Genomic DNA, 21,811 nt, shown 5'->3' on the forward strand with positions numbered 1-21,811 from the left:
ATAGAAAATTCTAGGTTCCAATCTTCCTAGGACAATTTGGTGTATTTTAAAGCGACTTAGGACTGATCATGGTCCTTGTATTAGTATGCTTTTCAAATGGCATTGATAGCCCACAATGTGAGTGTGATGTAAAAGAAACCATTGACCACTTGGTGAATACTTGTCTAATTTATGAATTTCATGGTGGTTTCCAAGCTATCCATCCAGTTTCAGATTCTTCTTCATAATGGAAACTGACATTTATTTCTCCTTTCTGGTTGTTTTTTCAGATTTAATTATAAAGTCGTGCTCTTGTATCATAAGTTGACATGTATGAGGCCCCGTTTACATTTCCTCTGCTAAAACTGAGATTACATCTACACAATATGCTTTATTGTTTAAAGTTGATAATTTTTTGTTTTGTTCTATCTCAAAAGAATATACATATAATAGTGCGATAGTTATGCTCTTTCAATCTAGACTGAATAGTCTTGGATACAAATCCTTCAATCAAGATAATTCATTTTGTTCAGTTCTGTCAGGGTATTTGTTAACGTTTGTTAAGATTTAGGAATAGTTATGACGAAATTAATTGAAGACAATTCATCTTTACAAAAAATTTCATTTTTAATTTTTTCACTTTTTTGAATGAGTAAATTAGTGGCATATGCTGACCAAAAAAGAATATAAAATTGACGATAGAATAAAAGGAAGTTTCTTCTCCTGATTCAAAATCCCAATGGAATAATTCTTAGTTCAACAATCAACGGCTTGTAATAATTATTAGCACTATTTCTGAAAACATTTCAAGAGTGCCCAGCCATTTGACAAAAAACTTCAATCAAAGTGAAATTTTCATAACATTCAAAACATCAAAAAGATCGCAACATTACAAAATTCCAGTGAATTTGACCCAGAATATGTAGAAGATAATGAGTTACTGCTGTAATAGTACTTTCGATAGCATACAATCATTTGGATGCAGCTGTAGATCACCTTTTTGTTGCTGCCCATATTGCAATTGTTGTAAACCTTTTATTCCACCTGTAGTAAAAAAAAGGAGATCAAGATTCGGTGACATATTCAAGAACCAATCGCCCAATTTGGAAGAACTAAATTCATATAAGAAAAAACATGGCAAAGGTGGTAAAAAGAAGAGAAGAGGAGGCGGTGGAGGTGGCGGCGGCGGCGGCGGGGGAGGAGGAAAAGGATCTGGAAGAAAAGGAGGAAAAGGCGGTGGTGATGGAGGAGATGGTTATAGTGGAGATGAAGATGAAGATACCTTTTCTCAAGGAGGGAGCCCTATTAGAGGAGGCAAAGGAGGTAAGGGAGGTAAAGGAAAAGCAGGTAAAGGAGGAAAGGGTGGCAAAGGGGGTAAGGGGGGCGGTAAAGATGAAGATGGAAATTCGTTGAATGGTGGTCCTGGTGGAAAAGGTGTGGGAGCTGCTGGAGGAGCAGCTGGAGATGGTGCTTTGGGAGGCGCCAAATGGAAGAAAGATAATGAATGTAGACCTAACCAACCAGTAGAATGTCCTTTCGTATGTACTCTGAGACCGAAGAAATGCATGCCGAATCAAAATGGACCATGCAACGAAGCCTGCTTGAAGGGTACACCTTACATAGAACCCAACAAAACTCCAAATAACCAGGGTGTTGGAAATTATAATCAAATGCAGAACATGAATGCTATGAATCAAGATTGGACAAGAATGCCTCAAACTGCACCACCTCAAATGCAAGGTGGATACTGCCCTCAAGCCAATGCCTTCCCAGGCGTACCTCAAACTGCCCCCCAATATTGTAGTCCTCGAGGAGATCAGAATATGCAACAATATTTCGGTGCCCAAAATTCTCCACAATACAACCGCAATATGACGGCACAATATGGAATGAATGGCCAAGGTATGTACTGCCAACCTGGCGGAATGCCTCAGTCTAGAGCTTATAACAACTACCCAGGAGTCCAGCAAACACCAAATTACGGTGGACTGATGTCAGCTACTGCTCCACCACAAATGTTCGCGAATTATTTACAAGGAGGCGATGGAGTTAAAGTAGAAGGTCTTGTGACATCTTGTTCGGCCGTTGGATCCATCAAATGCAAGACTTGTGGCAGGGAACGAAAATTTGTTCAAACGCTCTACGTCAAGCCCAACGTTGACACTATCTTCACAACCAAAGATGTCAAAACCAAGTGCTCGCAAACGAACGCTTGAATCTGAGTCCAAATCATACTTGTTTTCTCAGATGGTGTTGAAATATTTTGTTTAATACAGTATTCTTGAGAATGTTGCCTTTTCATTCGATCTGTTATATTTTTATTGTTAGGCAAGTAGGTATGTTGTGTTTTCGAAAACGGTGTCGTTTGTAACCAAATTCTTGCTTAATACAGATTCAGGATTTGAAAAAATATAAGTCATCCACTGAAATTTTGCCGCATTGGAACGTGTAATATACAAAGAAACGTTTGACGTTTGATTCCAACTCATCTCATAAATAAGAAATGCAGTTGGAAGTAAAACGAAGTGTGAATTTAAGAAATTCATTTCCTCGAAATTTCCAGGAAACAATATAATATAAACATAAAGATAATACAAGGATGAAATAGATGAATTATATTCATTTTTAGATATTGTGTCAGATGAAATTAAAATCAACCCATGTATAGAAAGTGTAGTATCTCTACCTATTGTGCTCAAAAATAGATAATTCATCTATTTCATTGATCACTCATTAAATTTATCAGGATTTCATAGATTTCAAGTACCTACTTACCCTAACAGTTTCGTTGAAATTCTATTCCAAGTGAGCAAAAATTTAAAGTTATATTAAGATTGAAATTTCTCAATTATACCCATATATTCAATAAGTGCATAACCAAACAACCAAAAATTTCATCTATTCGGAAGTATTTTGATAATTTCCAGCAACATCAAATGTTATTCTTCAGAACAGGAATTGAAAATTTAAAAAACTGACATTCAGAAGCAAGTCCATCCACAAAATATTATGCAGAATGTAAATTCATAAGATATGGATGATTTATAGTTACATATTTATTTTGTCGGTGTTTAGATTTTGCTGATGCAAATTTGAATTGGTAAATACCAAAATATCAATTTTACACGAATATTTGTTCTTGCTGAAAACTATAATAAACCCTGTTTTGTATATTGAATTAGCAAAGATAATAACATCAAATTTCAACTTACCACAGCATCCTGCTTTGTAACAATCTGCTCCACGATAACAGGTTCTTCAACAGGTACTGGTATTTCTGCTGCTTCTTCTTCGTCCCCAGCATCTACGTTGTCCAAACTAGGATAAACTGTAGTTGTTTTCCACTGATCTGGACTGAGCTGCCAACCATAACCATTACCACTCCAACCATAACCATTTTGTGGGCAAGGAGGTTGTTCATAGTCGAGATGTGGATAGGCGCTGTTGTATTGTTCGATGGTTGGTATTGCTGCCATATTTTTAGCTGTCTTGAATTATTTGAGTGAAATCTGATATCAGTTGATCATTTCTTCACAAAGAAATCTGAAACAGATAATAATCAGTTTTGAGTTGGCTTCCAATTATAATTTGAGTTATTCGATGGAATAGATAGCGACTAGAACCTTATCGTCTGAGATTATTCCCGGCTCAGAATGCGAAAATTAGAGACATGATAGAGCTATCTGTTTTATTCCAGTCATTTTAGTCAAAATTAGGTAGGAATCTCGAAATTTCAGATACCCAGCTATAAACTCGTATAAGCTTGTATTTTGAAATCCTTAAAGTTGTCTGAAAACTCACATATGGAAGGATGTAGGCGACTATTAAAACCTAAGATCCTACGGCCTTTTTACTATTTGTATTCATTATCAATAGTGTATAGAGGACCGAATTCCCCACAACTTTTGTTTGAAACTTTTTTTATATGTTGAATTGTTTTTGAGATAGAAGGCGGAGAGCTCACAGTAGAGATACGGTTGCGGTAGTCCAGGTCAAAAACACACTATATAAAGTTTTTAATTATTAATAAATGCATAATTATCAATGCTTATCATTTCTATCATCTACAGTTTTACTCTACTATTAAAAAAAATTTTCATGAATCGAATATCTTTCTATTCAATAACACTTATAACCAGTAGGGGCAGATGTTCAATTGTATTGAATAGGTACTTTGACCGTCTTTTTTTCAAGTAAACACTACTTACTTGAGTATACGTTAGTGATGTTTTTTATTTCAAGAAACATTATTTATTTTTGGTGAAGTTGCTGATGAAGCCGCAAAGATAAAGGAAAAAGAAAAATATTGACACAAGATAAAAAATGTAAGTAGGTACTCTAGAGTTTAAAGACACCGTTATCAAAAAACCAGAAGAATGTAGTGATGGTTTTGGAGACTTGGTGAAGAGTCGTATACTTCTCCAATATGATTTGACTGCTGCTGAGGCAAAATACCTTGCTGTTTGCTTTACAAACTTATCAAATAAATCATCATCGCCTCTTCAGAAACATCGTCAAGATGAGAAAGTTACAAAAGCTATGTGAGTTTTAATAACATCGAAAATAGTACACTAAAAGGGCTTAAAGATGTCTTGACACTTGATAAAAATATTATTACAAGACTACAACCGAATTATTTAACCGATAAACATGGATAAGTAACATTTTAAACATAAAGCAATAATTACTAACAAATTGAAATCATTAATAATTATGTTTTTGTCAATAATTAACAAATTGACGTGTTATGTTAGCGCTATTAAGATCGCCCGGAGAGTTCTTATCTAAAAGTACGGATGATGGTGCAGACACAGCCGACCTCGTAGTGAGGCAACAAATCAGATTAGAGATACCCACCAACGCTAGCCACCGGGAAGAAAGACCCAGATTCGGAATTGGCAGCATGAGGGCCCAAACTTAGGCCTGCAAAAACCCTGCGATGGACCATACGAAGTTTTGAGGAGAGGCCCAAAACATTTCGGAATTAAGATAAACTAAAAGAAAACTAGAGTGACGATAGACTGGTTGAAGCCAGCCTACATCACCGAGGACGACAAAAAGGAAGACCACAAGGAAAAACATTCAACAGAAACCGAAGTCAACGATCGCGAGCTCTGAGCCTTCTATTTCGAAAACGGTTGAATGTATAAACAATGATTTGGGACAAAGGTTGTAGGGAATTTAATCCTCCACCATATTTATAATCAATACAAATTTCGAAAAACCCATAGGAAATGAAATATTTGCAAAACATGTACAAAAAATCAATTTTTGTGACCTTTGACCGCCAATCCTATCATATGTGGGTACGGGTAGATTTAGACAATTTTTAGGATGTCAAAATACAAGTTTATAGCTGGGTATCTCAAATACCGGGATGAACTACTAAGGGCTGGTATTATAAAAGGATAATATCGGCCCTAAGATGATTGGACTATTTAGAGAACGAGCGCACAAAAATAAGAGTATAGAGCATAGGGGTTAGAGCGCCCTCTCGTGACCCAAAGGTTTCCGGATTGAACCTATTGGGCATTTTGACCTAGAAGTAACGTTGCTGAAAAAAGAATAAAATTGCAAAGCCTGCACAGGCTTCAACTGTAGTTTATAGTTCATTCATTTTCAATGCAAAATTCAAGACGGGTTCTTCAATAGAGATTTAATAAATTTAAAAAAAGCATAATACTTAGATAAAGTGAAAAAATGAATCACGATCGACAAACTAAATGACAGATGACACTCAAAGTTTGCATGAGTATGGAGTAACTATAGTTATGCCAACTCATCAACAAAGGACGGGACTCAATAAGATTCCCACAAATATTTTAAGGGGTGATCAATGGTTAATTCCTGGTACATTATCAAGAGAATATGGATGATTACAATTGGTACAATACTTTGCGTAGGTATCAGTATTTTTATTTTATTCTCCAGGGATTATTCATAGAAACTAGACAAGTGAAGTAGAGTGTTTACTGAAACTGTTCTCAATCAAGTTCAATTGAATTCCATTTTCAAAATTAAAAAGATAAATCACTTTGAATAAACCGTGTAGATATGCATCGATGATGTCATCATGAATAATAATTATAGTGAGACAATACCATCCTCTAGATTAATCGAAATATTTGCACACATATTAAACGTAGCAAAACCTCAATAATTTTCTTAATTAACATTCCTGAATCTCACTGAACGTGAAAGCTTTGATAGAAAATTGCACGTCTATTTTTTTTTACATTCAAGTTGAAAGCCAACACTAATTGTTCATTGTCTGCCTAGAATGATGGATAATGTTTAAATCTGTCAAGGAGAAATTGGACATTTGGAAGCATTTCCTAGCACTGTACTATTCGAGGATGATCCAGAACTGTTGAGGTAAAAATAAACAAGCAATGGAAGATGGTCGCTCATAAAATTGTTTAGTTTCAGTTTTGTTCAACGTACGACTGAGTCTGATTGACTACCAAGGTTGAAAATAATGTTGGCAAATATAAATAACGAATTGGATTGATGAATTTTGAGATATCATTCGGAGCTACCAGAGTTTTCAAGCAGAACTGGATTAAAACAAAACGAGAAAAACACTTGCTTGCTGGGATGCACGATCTTTTGAACGTTCGTTCAATCATATGCCGTTGAAGACCACTGCTGTACATGGATATATGTATAGGGTGTCACAAAAACGATGCTCATTGAAAGCATCTCGAAAAGTATAAGACTTGGAGAAAAAATCTTTAAGGATCACCGATCTCTTTTTTCGAAATAATAAGAAGGCAAATCATAGATTTCTTGATTCCTTTTCCAGTTACAGGGTGTTTCTTAAAAATGACTGTTTCAAAGTTACAACATAGATATGTTTTCGATTATCTCATTTTATTTATGATCGAAAATTCAGCTACTGATTATGTTTTTCCGAAAATATATTCCTTTAATGATGGGATATCAACGAAATTGTGAATCAACTTTCGTGTCGATACTACCGAATTTCCATCTTCCATAGTAACTGGTTCTTGAGAATTATTTTTAGGGGTTTTGAATCTCTAAAACCATCGTTTGCTGATTTAGGAGCTTCATCAAGACCTCAAACTAAGATGCATAAAAATCCTGGTGTGCCTACTTATGTAAAACTTTCAGACAAAACGGAAGAATTTTCAGATTTATGTGTACTTGATTTTGAGAAATGACTTGAGTTTCAGATGGCGCATACATCGTTTATCTTCGATATTTCTCGCGATTCTCGACTCTCGTGACCTCTGAGTATAAAATAATAATATTTTATATTCTATACTCGTGACAATCTTCTATATTCTGAATAGACCAATAGCTGTCTGACATTATATTCCAATGATTTCATTATAAATTCGATATAAATTGACTTGTAATTTATTGTGAAAGTTTGCAGTTTCTTAAATCATTATTTCATTTTTAAACGGAGCCAGACAGAAAGCGGGAATTCGAACAATTCTGAAAAGCGCCACCTCACAGAAGGAGGAAGTCTAAAACGTAATCGAATCAGTGCACACACCAGGGTTTCTTGGCATCTTACCTCAAACCTACCTTGACAATTATTTAAGCCTCTTTCGATAGAGTTCACGGTCGTCAACTGACTTTACGTCGGTACCATTTTCTTTATTTTTTTCCATATAAGGCTCGAATTTCTGTATTTATGATTCTGATGGCAACACAAAATTTTACATAAAGCTTAGAATTTTTATTTATATTCACTTGCAAAATCTCAACTAGATCGAAACAGATCAGAATTATTGGGCTATTAAGATATGATATTTCCCACGAAGTTTGAAATGCTTATTCTATAGACACGAAAAATTTCAACCCAAACGGAACTGTAATCATACCAATATTGGGTATTTATTTTCCAAAATTCTTATTGAATTCGTTATATTTGTGATGAAAATCATATTTTTGTATAAATCTGAATATTATTATTTGATATTTACTTGCAGAATCTCAACTCAGTCGGTCTGTTGTTGAGGCAACATTAGATTATTTTTTGCGTTCTTCTGATTGAATTTTCTATGGTTCTGATGATGTTAACAACACGGAGCTCTAAAGTGTTATTATATACGAGCATAATCTCAACCAGGTAGATTTAGGTATGCCTACTTGATTTTGAGAGATCACTAGAGTTTAAGATGGCGCATACATCGTGTATATTTGACATTTCTCTTGATCTTAAAGTAAAGAATGAAAATATTTTATATTATATGCTCGTGACAATCTTCTATACTTTGAATAAACAATGAAGCGTCCATTTCAACGATCTCTATTTGAGAGGCGGCAATTCGGTCCAGTTTGCAGGTAGCCTTCTCATATTTCATCTTTGATTCTTAAAAACAACAACTAAGCAATATGAACAGAATTCCCTATTACCCTTATTGAAAGAGGAATAAAATCATTATGTATTTCACAAAGATGGAAAACAACACTACCTTCGCTTCCGAATTATTTTGAACCCGATGTTCATACATTCAACATATAAAAAATTCCTACGATTTTGCATTCGGAACTAGTTACTGTTAAATGTCGAATGTTTTCAGGAGAACGCATATTTGTAATCCGAATAAGTTTTCGAAGCAATAATGAAACTTTTGTATGAGAGGGAGGTCATTTTGTTGTTGATGCTTTTTCGGCAGGGGCGCCGAAAAATTCTTTGCTTCAGGTGCCAAAATTACTCGTGCCGGCCCTGAGACCAATAGTCGTCAATCCTTATAAATTTATTATAAATTCGATATGAACTGAATTGTATGATAATTTCTTGTGAAAGTTATCAGTTTCTCAAGTGATTATTTCATTTTCAAACGCCGACAGACTGGAATTCGAACAATTCTGAAGAGCGCCACCTTACAGAAATCTAGTAAGTCTAGCCAAAGAACAGGTGGCTTATTTTGAAAATTTCGAAACAAAATCTAATCAGTGTACACAACTGGGTTCCTAGGCAACCCAATTGAAGTAACAACAAAAATCCATGACAACATTCTTCAGTCTTCTCTCCTCTAAGTGACTATGATTCCGTAAATAATAGTGGACAGCTTAGAATACCTATAAAAAAAATACTACCCATTCTTTATTCAAAGATTTACAGGGTCTAACGTGGTGCCAATAGTTTCAAATTCATCCTGAATTTTCTATGATTCTTTTTAAGCGTTCAATATGAAATTTGGCACGAGGTTTTGAATTATCATTCTACATTCAAATACAAATTTTCTTCTCGATTAAATATGCAGGTTTTCAATAGACAAAAAAAAACAGAATATCGAACGGCAATATTTACGGATCATCTAGTCAGATTTTGCCCATTAACGAACGGAACCGCAGCATTTGAGATCCGAAACCTAACCTGAAAATTTCACTTTTTTCGTTTGAATTAGAATTTGAGGATGAAATAGTCATCATTGTGTGTAGCCTTATTATATGAGACCAATTGCGGTTCAAAATTAGAAAAAAATTGTGGCGAAATGATAGATTGATCGATTCAAAAATAAAAAGATTGATTTGATGCGAAATAGACAATTTTAAATGAAGAATTCCATGATTTGGCATAAATCGAATTTTGAAGATCCATAAAAAAACATTACATATGAACATCTGAAATTTGCCATGTATCAAATACGAAAACTTTATTGGAAGAAGTCAATGAAAGACTAGCATCGATGAAATAGAAAAAATTGACAGTAATTCTCATGAGTAATATTCAAAAAGATATGGTGAACTCAAAGAGACGTCATCACCTGGAATGACGCATACATGATATGATGATGGAATATTATTACAGATCATTAGTTCAAAGCTAATAATTATCTCCATGAAAACTCGTGCGAAATAAAACCCAAAGGAAAGTAACCAAACCTAACGAACGTTCAGAAACGCCGGTACCTACCTAACCACAGCCCACAAATATTTGTCGAAAGAAAAACTCAAGCAAGTAAGCTGCATCAATCAAAAATTGTACCAATTCCAATCAATTATAATAAATAAATCTATATTTTTCATGCTGAATGAATTTAAGCAATGAAACACAATGATACGTATAAATTAATTTATTAGCCAGAGCCACATGAAAATGAAGCGATGTTAAACAATAAAAACAATATGACAAGGTCGACTATTCAAGCCGTTCATTAAGCGAGTTCTAGGTCAGTGTAACATGCAGTGAATAAGCCCTTATGGAAATGAGGTTAGGTAAGACAATCAATAAAAGAAATCTTGTCCCAAATTACCTATGAATTCGTAAGTAAACGAACTACAATTTGGTAATTTTACTAGGAAGGAACTGACCGATGATACAATGATAGTAAACAATGTTTGGAACACAATAACACAACACAGATTTCACTTGTCACGTTTGACAGATTTAATAACTTCTTTATTCACTGAAAATAAACTTCATAGAAACGGTTCAGAATGGAAAGTTGAGCCAGATGCGTAGATGGAAGGCTTTGAACTGATCTGAAAGACTGAAATACAGTGTGCCCCTCTCGATCACGAGGTTATTTCTGTATTTTCTGTTGTACACGACAAGAAGTCGGTGAGTAATATTCACTGCTCCCGAAACTGTACTATCAAGGTCAGATCGGCAATTAGCATTGGCTCGGTGTTACAACCTGGACTTGAAATCGAAAGCATAAGAATTAACACTATTAAACCATAATCAAAGGTGTTAATTCTTTGAAGTATACCATTACAATCATATCAATATCAAATTTCTGGAGAAAATATCTAACAAAGTGAAATATTTGTCGTATGACAGCAAGCAAATTAAGAATTAATCCAGTGGCGGGGTACCCGGTTTTTATAACTACACTTACACAGTGTTAGAACTATTTAGAGGGCCACTACAGGGATATCGAAAACCATTAGAAAGACAGGGTGGCTTGAATTACAAAAATATTGCGTTATTAATTTATGGATGAGAATGTTAGTGTGAACAGATCCGAAATATCTCCAATTGTCTTGAGATATCTTGAAAAAACTGAAAATTGAGATTCTCTTTCTTTCTGTGTAACTCATTTGTTTTTGGATGTAACTTCACGAAATTTGGTTTATAGCCATTATCCAATATAGAGATATTAATGGAGTGTTCAAATTTTGTCTGTTTTTCATTGTCAGAGATGCGACAGTCAAGTGGTGATTTCACATAACAATTCCTCACATTTGCGTATCTAGACTCAATATTTTTGTAGAGTGTGATACATTGTTGAATTCGTAATTTTTCTCTTCATCACCTCAAAGGAAAAACCAATATGGCGTCCATAAGAAATAAAAATTGACTATCGCGTCTCTGAAACGATGGATAACAAGAAGAATCTGACGACAGCATTAGAATCTCTATATTGAATTATGACTACAAACCGAATTTCGTGAAGTTATTTTCAGAAACAAATGAGTTATACAGAAAAATAGAAAGTCTCGATTTTCAGTTTTTTTGAGATATCTCGGGAACCATTGGAGATATTTTGGATCTGTTAACACCAACATACTCATCCCTAAATAACGCAACTTTTTTGTATTTTAAGCCACCCTGTATCTCTAACGGTTTTCGATATCCCTGTAGTGCCCCTCTAAATAGTTCTAACTTCGAACCCTGTATCTTTATAAAAATGAAATTTTTTCATACGTGAAATCACTTTCAGTAACGTAAGAATATATGAAAAATATTTTATTTATGATTGATAATGATTATCGACCTGATATAACGATTTTCCTTCTTGCTTTCAAGGCGATTTAAGATGAAAAAAAATTTTGGACGAATAAAAATTTTTGTCTCGGATAACAAAAGCTCTTTCTGCAAAATGCATCAGTTATCTTTCTGAGAAACTGATTTTGACTCCGTCTGTTGAATATCTTGACACTGATATGTTGCGCATGTGTAAATTAGAACTCGAGAGTGTTACAATAAAGAAAATTATTTTTATAATGTAGAGCTGATTTTGAAGAACCGAAGTATGAAGAAACATAGTCCCACGACCATAGGATAGGATAGCTTTTTTAATATTGAATAAGTAAAATACTAATATATTAGTAACACTTATATATTTTACGTAACATAACTTACATACAGTATGTTGTATATATTTTGACTTCCAATGCAAAATACATGAAACAAATCCTATTGTCAAAATTTACAATGAAAGAAATAATTCTTTTGAAACAATAACTAAGACAAAATAAACGTCCACATCAAATTCCAGTCTTATCGATAACTTACCCTTATAACCTGACTTAATACTCCTTACTTCAAGGAAAAACAAATGAATTAAATGGACGTTCACGATTGATCACAAGAAAAAATTCAAATTTTCAATTTATCACATACTGATCTTCATCTTTCACTAGTCACTTTCATTAAAACATCTCATGTTATTTAACATTTGAAATAAACTAACTTGCACATTCAACGCTTAGGGTTTCAAAATAACTATTTCTTGGTTGTATATCTTCCCAACACATATTAATGGATATTATGTACAATTCTTAAATTTACTAAAGCTTTTCATTTCATTTCGATTTTATGTATGTTGTGTAGGTGAAATGAGTCACAAATGAAAATTACAACGATGATTCGACAGCTATCTGATGTTCCAAAATTGACAGTTATAAGACAATTTCTTCCAGTTCGAGTATATTCAATGTCTTTCGAATCCACTTTTCATGTATCTCTAATTTACTTTTTTGGAATATCATTTCATATGGATACCTCCAATTTTGAAACATGAAACAATGTTTACAAACAGCATGTCGTTTTACACTTATCTTGGAGTATAGAACATTTTGCACAAACTAACAGGTGTCCCAAGTTATACCATCGCCTCCAAAATCCATCTTGTACCTCGAAGAGAAAAAAATTTTTGTATACTTACAAAAATTGAAACGTGCTCGAAATTTTAATGTTAAAATGTTTCAATAGATTTTCTGTAGTTCACTCTTGATTTTATTCTTTCCAATATAGTTTTCAAATTTTGATATGTGGCTCAGCTTTTTTACGATTGGAAATTTGATTATACTGGTAACAATTTTGACTGAATCCTATCAAGGAACTGAGCCCTTGGATATGTTCATCATTTCAAGATCTAAACAAGACTTGAAAATGAGTCGAGTACACAGCCATCGTTGTCTTAATTTACAAATATATCATCCATTCAAAAATTTCAATGAGTCATAAATTGTCCAAATTCCTATCAAAATTAATTTAATTCAATTATTCAAATAATGATGTTTACCATAATTTCATTGAACTCGAATCATCTCAAATAGTATTGTTATATGAAATATATTAAGAAAACAATTATTGCTATAAAATAATAAAGAACTTTTCGAGGATTTGAAATCGATAAATCAGATGCATTTTGCAGATGACGTCAAAACTTGGAAAAACATCGAATAGAAACCTTTCATTGAGTCGAATGTTTTAAATGAATTGTATGAAAATTAAGACTGAGAATGAATGAAATGATGAGTAAGTGATGTTATGAAAATTATAAAATACAGAAATATAAAATGTATGTTTGCTGTCTATACTTTTAGCGTCTATCCTACTCTCACTATACATATAAAATTTCTTAAAAACAGTCCATTCAATATATAATAGAACAAAAATTGATTCTCAAATTAATTAACGTCAAGGTATTCCCTCTCAAATTAAAAAAAACACTTTTCGTTAAAAAATAAAATGCCATAACATCATAATTACGCCTTAAATTCTATTCTAAAGTCCGAAATCTGTAAAACAAATAATGATTTATTTGAGGAATGAAACAGAAGTAAGTTATTCATTATATGTTTTATCTTTTTGTGTACTTCCCAGAGACAGTTACCAGGATGATTCTGGTAAGAATAAGTTGAGCATAACATCTGGAAGAATTGAAAGGATCTAAATATCAATACTACCAACTTAACAAATAATCCACAACTGACAATATTTTTCTTAATAATATAAGAATAATATGATTGATATCGTACTGTGAAGTACTAGGTACATCAATTAAACAATACTGTGAAATATCATAGTAACACAGAGATCACAACCTTAAAAACTCAATTTGAGCAAAACAATAAAATCGAATTTAATACAACCTTATTTTCATCTCTTCAATCAACGCCCATCTTGGTATCGAAGAGATAATAAAATTTTTGAAGAGAGCCAACGTCATATTTGTAACCAACTAAAAAAAAATGAACAGATCGAAACGAAAGACTATTGCTAGTATCATTTCCAGGGAGGAGATTGACCCTCCCAACTACCTCTTCTTAATTCGGCTTATATCTCTTCGACCAACGAAAATCAACAATTAAAATTTACGTTATCACATCTAGCTTAGTTCTTTTCATTTTTCTCAATGAAAACACTGGGCGACTTTGTATTGTTCGTACTGTTGGCTATCGTGATATTAGGACCGTTCGCCACAACCCCATTTCCTGTAACAGCTGCTCCAGCAGCAACGTTGGCGTACTTTGCCTGGGGCGAAGACTGTTTGATAAGTGCGCCAGCATCTAGAGAGATTCCTGCTTTCAGGGTAGTAGCGTCGTTCTTGACGTTGTTGTTGTGGTTGCTGAGTATGCTGCTGGGCAAAGAGACTGGAGACACTTTCGCGTTTGGTATATTGTTGATTGCCAGCAGGAGGTCCAGCTATGGAAACAAAAAGGGGTGATATTATGCTCATATTTATATTATGTATTTACAGTGTTCAGTCACAGTTTTTGGTGTAGGTAAGCCAAACATCACAAGTGAGGTACCATGTAGTGTAGTTGAAGTTTTGTTGGGTTTGTAGTTATCAGAGTTTGAAGTAGTGAATTTCTTCATTTAGCTCACTGTTCGTAGAGTCTGAATGTTATTTCTACTAGGTCAACAGTCAACTGCCTTTTGGGAATTTATTACATTTCACTCAATAGGAGTGCGGTTATAATTATCGCCCTTCAATGGCTTCATAGGCGCAGGCTAAAATCTGATAAGAATTGAACACATAGGGGTACTAGAAAAAAATACATTTCATGATATTCAATGGTTTGAATTCTCCACATTCATCATTATAAACATTCACAAAGGTTTCTGGTCACCAACAATACGTAAATGAAATAATATGGTGAAAGAAGCAATAGCAAATTAAAAAAAACATGAAAAGCCCCATAATCCTACAATGTTCACCTTTAATTAATTAAATATGAAGAAGCACTACAAGAAGGACTAACAAAACTCTTAAACAGAATAATTAAAGAGCAGAAGGTACCCCGAGATTGAAAGACTGCAACGTGCGGACGAGCATTATTATGCTTGAATGGAAAATATTTCTGTGTTGCAGCAGTATTATAAAATAACAAAAGGTTGAAGAATCTGTTGCCCGTTATCTTAAACCCTTCCAGCAAAATGAGATCTGTCCTTGGACAGTTCCATCACTGGACCTGTGAACTTCTTGTATCTGTTGTAACTTTTCAACATTTCCTGATATTCTCCAAACACAAACTCTTTCGAAGCTGTAGTAAGATCCTACTAATTTAGTTAATAATCGATACAGATTATTAAAATATCAATTGATAATAAATTGATAAGATCCCACCTCAGGCTTGAGCCAAATCCTTGACTCGCTGCGCGATTTCCTTTTGTTAGAGCTTGATCTATCTAAGGCCTTCTGCAGTTAAGGTGGACTTCCCATAATTGTTTACCACTGGTTCTACGTAAAAGACTGAAGCCATGGATTCGATATAATTGCATTCTATGCTCATTAGAAGTCACAGTTTGATTTTGTCGTGCTGTTTGTTGAACAAATCTGTCTTGTGCTATGATTCGGAAGACGATTAGGATGATGCTCCTTCATTTCTCCTGTTTCCGAATATCTATATATATGGGATATTTATTATTTTCGCTGCAGTTCCCTACTGGGAACTGCGACTAAATCGATTACAAACCCAGGGAGACCAACTATGAATGAAACCGACGACATCCTTAGGAACTTTGACCAATTTGATCTTTTGTTCTTAACCCCTATCTATTCCTACGAATCCAAGGGGGCCATCGATACGGTTAACAAAGCCGACGACATCCTTAGGAGCCTTCTCTATTACTTTGTGAGTATCCAGAACTCACTTTCCCATGTGAGTGGTTCTTAGGACTGTCAGCCCCGGGCATTTGGACACTATGTGTTTGGCTGTTTCTACCGCCTTTCCACAGAGCCTGCAGATCTCATCTGCTGAGTTACAAATGCGGTACAATAGGTATTTGCACCGACAGTGTCCTGTCACCAGTCCCACCATTACCCGAAACTCAGCACGTGGTAGCTTCAAGATCTTTCTGGTTTAGGTCGGTGAAAAGGACACAACACCACCACAACATTATGTGAGATAATATACAGACTGGTGTTGAGAGCTCCAGCTAGATTCAAATAATTTCGAGGCAAGAACAGGGCCGTAGCTAGAAATGAATTTAAGGTAGGGCAATGAAGGTTACAGGTAGGGCAGAAGTAAAAAATTGTACTCGATGTGATCTGATGAATCAATTTTCATCGTACCTACTTTTGAGTGTATGGTAGTATGTATATATAAAAATATTTATTTCTTCAGTTTATATTATTTCTTTCAACATGTTGTGATTAATATAATGATGATAAAAAACTTCCTCAAAACAGCTGAATCCTTCGATTTGTCATATTATTAAATATGCGAAGGACTTCATTCAGATCAACAGACTGAGTCCTTCTCTTTTCAAAGGCCAGAAATACCATGCCTGCCATTCTTTCGTGACTCATTGACAGCCTCTGAGGTCTATTGATTGCAGTTAAGGTTGAAAAAGTAGATTCACAAACAGCAGTGCTACATCCTATGGTCGCCACAGATGCAAAGAGTTCATATGTATCTTTGAAAGCCTCTCGCTGTCTGTACAAAACTTGCACTATGTCTTCTGTTTTATCCTCACGACGACTCAAATAAGCTTTAACCACTGTAGCCTCTTCATTTGATGGAATTGTTATACCTGAAAAGTTAATTTAAATTGTGAATTGAATATGAATAAACAAGCGTAATATTTTAGAAGCAGCAACATCATTTTGTTAATTGCCTTACACTCACCTAAATTTTTCAAAGGTTCCATTTTGTTCACATCCAACTCATCGAGACTCGCTACAGAATTTAACAGATCATCGTTGTCTGAAAACCTTCTCTGTAATTCAGCAACTAGTATGTCCAATGTTTCGAAATACTCAGATTTAAATGGTTGATCTTCTTCATTTTGTTTCGTTGAGGAACAGGAAGAGTCAAACATCAAGTAGTCATCCATGCGATTAGATCTTCTGACTTGCCTTTTTTGGGTGTGAGTCCTATTTTCAGAATCAATGCTTGTCATAGATTTAGCTTCTTCCAAAATTTGATGATACATTTCATCTGTTCTCAATTTTGTGATTTCATTTTGGACGCAATTTATGATTATTAGGGCGTCTTTCAATCCTGCGCTTCGGGCTTGTAAACTTGCATCTGCAGGCTGAAGCATGGATAGTATTTTTTTGGCCACAACCATAGCCATTCGGAATTCCAAATTAAGCATAATTTTTTTGATGCCGACACTCTTGGCAACGTCGTCACCATTGAATCTGTCATTTTTCATTTTATCTAAAGTTAGCAAAATCTCTGAATAATTATCGTTTACAACTTTTGTAACCGCCAAGTGTCCTGACCAACGTTGTTCGAGTAATCTGCCAATTATTTTTCCACCATACATTGCAGCTATTTTTCCATGATGAAAGAACTCATGTAACATGATGCATTGATCAAAAAATAAACGGATGAAAGTCATTTCAGAGATAGTCCTGATAACTATTAAATGTAAGCGGTGGTTATAACAGTGGACATAAGGAATTTTTCGGCCCAATTGATTCTCTATTCTAGTCGCAACTCCTGAAACTTTTCCGCTCATAACACTTGCTCCATCATAGCATTGGCTTAGCATACGGGAGAGATCAATGCCATTTTTCGTAAGAGTGTTTAAAGTTAATTCGGTAAATGTTGCTGCATCAAGATGTTCAGTTGTTGTAACTGTCAGCAACGACTCATTGACGATTCCATCCTTAACGTAACGTATTGCTATAGCAATATTTTCACGATTATTCTTATCCCTCGTTCCATCTTCCATTAGAGTGAACCAATTCACGTCAGATTCCTTGATATCTTTGACAATGGAGTTCTGTACTACTTGAACCATTGCTTGAATTATTTGGTTTTGAATTTCCGGTGAATGATATGTCGCATTTTGTGGTATATGGCTGAAAGCCTCCTTCAAATTCGGATCTTTCATGCACGTGTATTCAAATAAATTCTGAAATAATCCTTGTTCTTTTTTTTCCTCCAAAACATAATTTCCTCGCAAAGCTAACTCGTTGACAACTAAAAATTGTATAACTTCAACAATTGATTTCATGTAATACCGGTTTTTTTCTAAAACTTCATGATTTATCAAAGTTTCGACACTGCTACCTGTAGATATTCTGCGTAGTTTGTCTTGCCACATCGCCATGGCTTGTGTATGAGGAATTGATTTCTCATGTTTTGGAAACCCAGTTCTTGTATCACTGGCATTTTTCCAGTTTCTGAATCCTGTGGAAGTATAAGAACTTTGTTTGCTTCCATGGGGTAAAAATTGTTGACAAGGATAGCAAAAAGCAGCATCTCTCTCGACCGAATACTGCAACCATTTATATCGCTTAAACCAATCCGCAACAAAGGCCCTATTATTTTCTTTGGGATATATATTTAAAATAATTTGTTTTATCGGTTCTCCGATTCGTGCAATATCCGAAGGAATACCATAGTTAATTCTATTTCTACCAACCTGTTTTGCCAAACTAGTTTCCATAGAACTAGGAGTGGGTTTTGAGCAATGGGGTTCATCGTGATGAATTCCCTCTTCAACTCTTCGTTTTTTGGTAAAGAAAGTCCTTATATCCATCGCTAAATGAGTCAATCAACACTTCACTTCACTTCAATAAACAAACAATTATTTCGCTAAACTCTATTTTGGGTTATATGGGGATCCCCCTACCAAGGGGCGTATATTCCAGTACAGGTCCCATACATACTTCAAATGCCATCTATGTGCGGAATCAAGAAAATAAGCACATGAGGTGCTTCTGAAAATACAGCGTGCTGTATATATACAATGACCACGGTGCACTCTATTGATGTAGTTCGCAATCTCTAACAACTCGTGATTAATTCAGAATTGATTTGCGAGTGATAATTTTTTCCTCACGTCACATAATGAAATTTCCTTTGAATATTATTTAAATTGTTACTATTTTTTAAGGTAGGGCATTGAAAATTAAAGGTAGGGCATTGCCCCATAATGCCCCCCCCTGGCTACGGCCCTGGGCAAGAATGGGTGGAATACAAAGAAAACAAATGGCAAGACAATTGATAAAATAATCAAAAATACCTAAAAATGACAACCATTAAGATGAAAACGAAACGATTCCATACGCTTATTATTAAAAATAATAATTATAATCCAGTGGACAATAGTGTGGCTACTTCAACATTCAAGTCTTAGTCCACGAAGAACACGAATTATTTCATATTATTGATTTCATTTATCATTATTTTGTTGAGAAAAACCGTGAAAATTGAATTGTTTAAAAGAATAATGAGAAATATTGCTGTGATTATTTTTCCTGATCGGTAATATCCAATTCAGACATCTAAGTCATTTCAAAGCATGAATTTGAAGAGATTTGAATTTGAGTAGAATACTCTCATTTCTATCAATTAAAAAAAGAACAGTAGTAATACGTTTTTGAAATACGAATAAAACAAAATTTACTCACAGATTCGGAACCATTATCGTCCTTATTCTGTTCGTTCTCGGTTAAAAGAGGCTGGGTAGATTTAGAATTCGGCATAATAAAAGACGTCTCCCAACTGTCTGAATTTTCCGGAAGTAGATTTTCAACAGAAGATGTAGAAAAAGTGAGGTTGGGAACTGTAGTAGTATGGTTGGGTATGAGGTAATCCGAAGACTGTAGAATCACCTGCAGAATATAGATAGATTTAAGATTTGCCATGAATAATTTTCGATAAAAAATAAATTATTATTCAACAAGGTGAAGCCAGAACTGGGAAATGTTCTCAAACTTGAAGAAAATTTTTATAACACTAGATATACTTTTTCTACGAGCATGTCTAGTATACTGCAGTGAATATATAGTAAATACAACAAATTCAAAATACTTCAATATTACACTACAATATTATTTCTTGTTTCATCGTAAAAAATCCCAGTCCATATAGAAAAATCATTTAACGTCAATAAGACATAAAAATGAAAATTAAGTAGCAGGATTCATCAGGATTTCTGAACGAAGTATTCGAAAATTTATAATCCAACAACAATGTAGGTGAGGACTGTCACCAAAAATCCGAAAAATGTTTTTTTTTCAATTTGATTTCTCGATGCCAACTATCATGAACCGTGTTCTCAAGCTGGGAGGATAAATGCGGTATAGCAACCAATTATTATACCGAATCCAGCATGGAATATTTTTTTATTCTTGAACCATTTCGAAGGTTCATTATTATAAATAAGAGACCCAAATTCATTAAGGAAAAAGAATGAGAAAATTCTTAATGAAATGTTATATTTAAACATATATCCAAAATAAACTGTAGTAGATAATGTCACATCTGTTCTGTTACTGACTATACTACTTTATTTATTCCAATGATTGTATATGATTTCGTAATATGTTTGATATTGTTAATAATTTGTGGAATAAAAATATTATTATTTTTATAATGGTATTCCATATGAGAATACATCATAATTAATTAATCAATAAATATTCTTGTATTTTTTGCAAGTGAATTCAACTGAAATGTTACCCTCCTCAAGTTACTCCTCTTCCATCCAGTGAGAGTTGAAGTCACCACCTGCATCCGTCAAAATAGTGTTGTGGATGTTCTTCAAAAACTGTGCCCAGAATAGACTATATTGACAAGATAATGAGGTCATTTTGATCCATCAGTGGATCCGACCTCTAAATTCCCGATGCAGTTCTTAAGGAACTTGAAATGACATGAATCTTAAACTAGCTTTCAGATCCGTTGTAAAGTTTTTTGAGAATTATATTCATAGCATAACCCTAACCTAACCGAATGTGTTTTAATTAAGGATTGACGCAAAACAGAAACAGTTTCAATCCAAGGATATATAGAAGTAGATTTCGATCAAGCAATAATTATTTAATGTCTCTGTACTAAAATTCACTTTTGAAGAACATGTTTTCATCTGAAAGTCGAATCCCTATAAGACTCTGTAGTTTAATAATTTTGATATGAAACTTCCGCCAAGAAAATGTTTCTTACTAATACTTCTCGAAAAAAGGGAATATTAAATACTGAGCTACATATTTCTCTAGGGATTTAACTTGTTCACAAAACTTCCTATTCTGACACTCAATGTAAAATCTATAATTTACACCAAGGAGCTGTTTAAATTGAAATTTTTTTTGGTAAAACTAGGATAATATAGCAAGGAGTAAATGATTGGATTTGGAGAAAAAAATCGTGAAGGTTCTTTCATTTGAACAATTTTTGTTACTTAAATATTGTAGTCATTTTTTGCAAGTTTTTTTAAATTTTATAACTAACTAGCTGTTCGAGCAGATCCAAAGTCGATGTTTAGTTGTTGATAAAATGCACGTGTACGCGGAATTTATAGCCAACTAAGTGAATTTGAAATGCCCAAAATCGAAGAAGAGTAAGCACCGGACGTCGAAGGGGCACAAATGAAGTTCAAAATCGACGTCTAAGACTTATGGCCATTAGAGACCGATTTGCGACA

The 21,811-nt window shown here is 34.2% G+C and overlaps 3 protein-coding genes across 6 annotated transcripts in view; all 3 read right to left on the reverse strand.

Annotated features, from left to right (window-relative positions):
- The window catches only part of LOC123674229 (calpain-A-like), a 52,523-nt gene extending 41,915 nt beyond the window's left edge, over positions 1-10,608 (reverse strand). Inside the window, exons 1-2 of one of the 3 annotated variants that reach the window (XM_045609162.1) lie at positions 10,276-10,608; positions 3,192-3,522 (exon numbers count right to left, since the gene is read on the reverse strand). In XM_045609162.1, the coding sequence (XP_045465118.1) occupies positions 3,192-3,455 (264 nt within the window). In that variant the 5' untranslated portion in view covers positions 3,456-3,522; positions 10,276-10,608. Of the gene's footprint in view, positions 1-3,191; positions 3,523-10,217 lie in introns of all 3 variants that reach the window. The other 2 variants (XM_045609161.1, XM_045609163.1) reach the window with 2 other exon arrangements.
- Positions 10,609-12,013: 1,405 nt separating this feature from the next.
- The window catches only part of LOC123672099 (ALK tyrosine kinase receptor), a 33,247-nt gene continuing 23,449 nt past the window's right edge, over positions 12,014-21,811 (reverse strand). For both annotated transcript variants that reach the window (XM_045606087.1, XM_045606086.1), the window contains exons 19-20: positions 19,797-20,000; positions 12,014-14,623 (exon numbers count right to left, since the gene is read on the reverse strand). In XM_045606087.1, coding sequence (XP_045462043.1) covers positions 14,312-14,623; positions 19,797-20,000 — 516 coding nt within the window. In that variant the 3' untranslated portion in view covers positions 12,014-14,311. The remainder of the gene's footprint in view (positions 14,624-19,796; positions 20,001-21,811) is intronic.
- Positions 16,522-19,339, reverse strand: LOC123672100 (zinc finger MYM-type protein 1-like). Its single transcript, XM_045606088.1, has 2 exons — positions 17,053-19,339; positions 16,522-16,957 (listed from the first exon to the last, which is right to left on the reverse strand). Exons 1-2 carry the CDS (start codon positions 18,920-18,922, stop codon positions 16,605-16,607), a joined length of 2,223 nt encoding a protein of 740 aa, XP_045462044.1. The 5' UTR covers positions 18,923-19,339; the 3' UTR covers positions 16,522-16,604.

The sequence above is a fragment of the Harmonia axyridis genome, chromosome 2 (genome assembly GCF_914767665.1).
Source record: "Harmonia axyridis chromosome 2, icHarAxyr1.1, whole genome shotgun sequence".
In the NCBI taxonomy this organism is placed as follows: domain Eukaryota; kingdom Metazoa; phylum Arthropoda; class Insecta; order Coleoptera; family Coccinellidae; genus Harmonia; species Harmonia axyridis.

Coding starts and splice junctions, on each gene's coding strand:
- LOC123672100 (XM_045606088.1), bottom strand. CDS start 18,922: ATGGATATAAGGACTTTCTTTACCAAAAAACGAAGAGTTGAAGAGGGA. Junction 16,958..17,052: donor GGAACCTTTGAAAAATTTAG/GTGAGTGTAAGG, acceptor TTAACTTTTCAG/GTATAACAATTCCATCAAAT.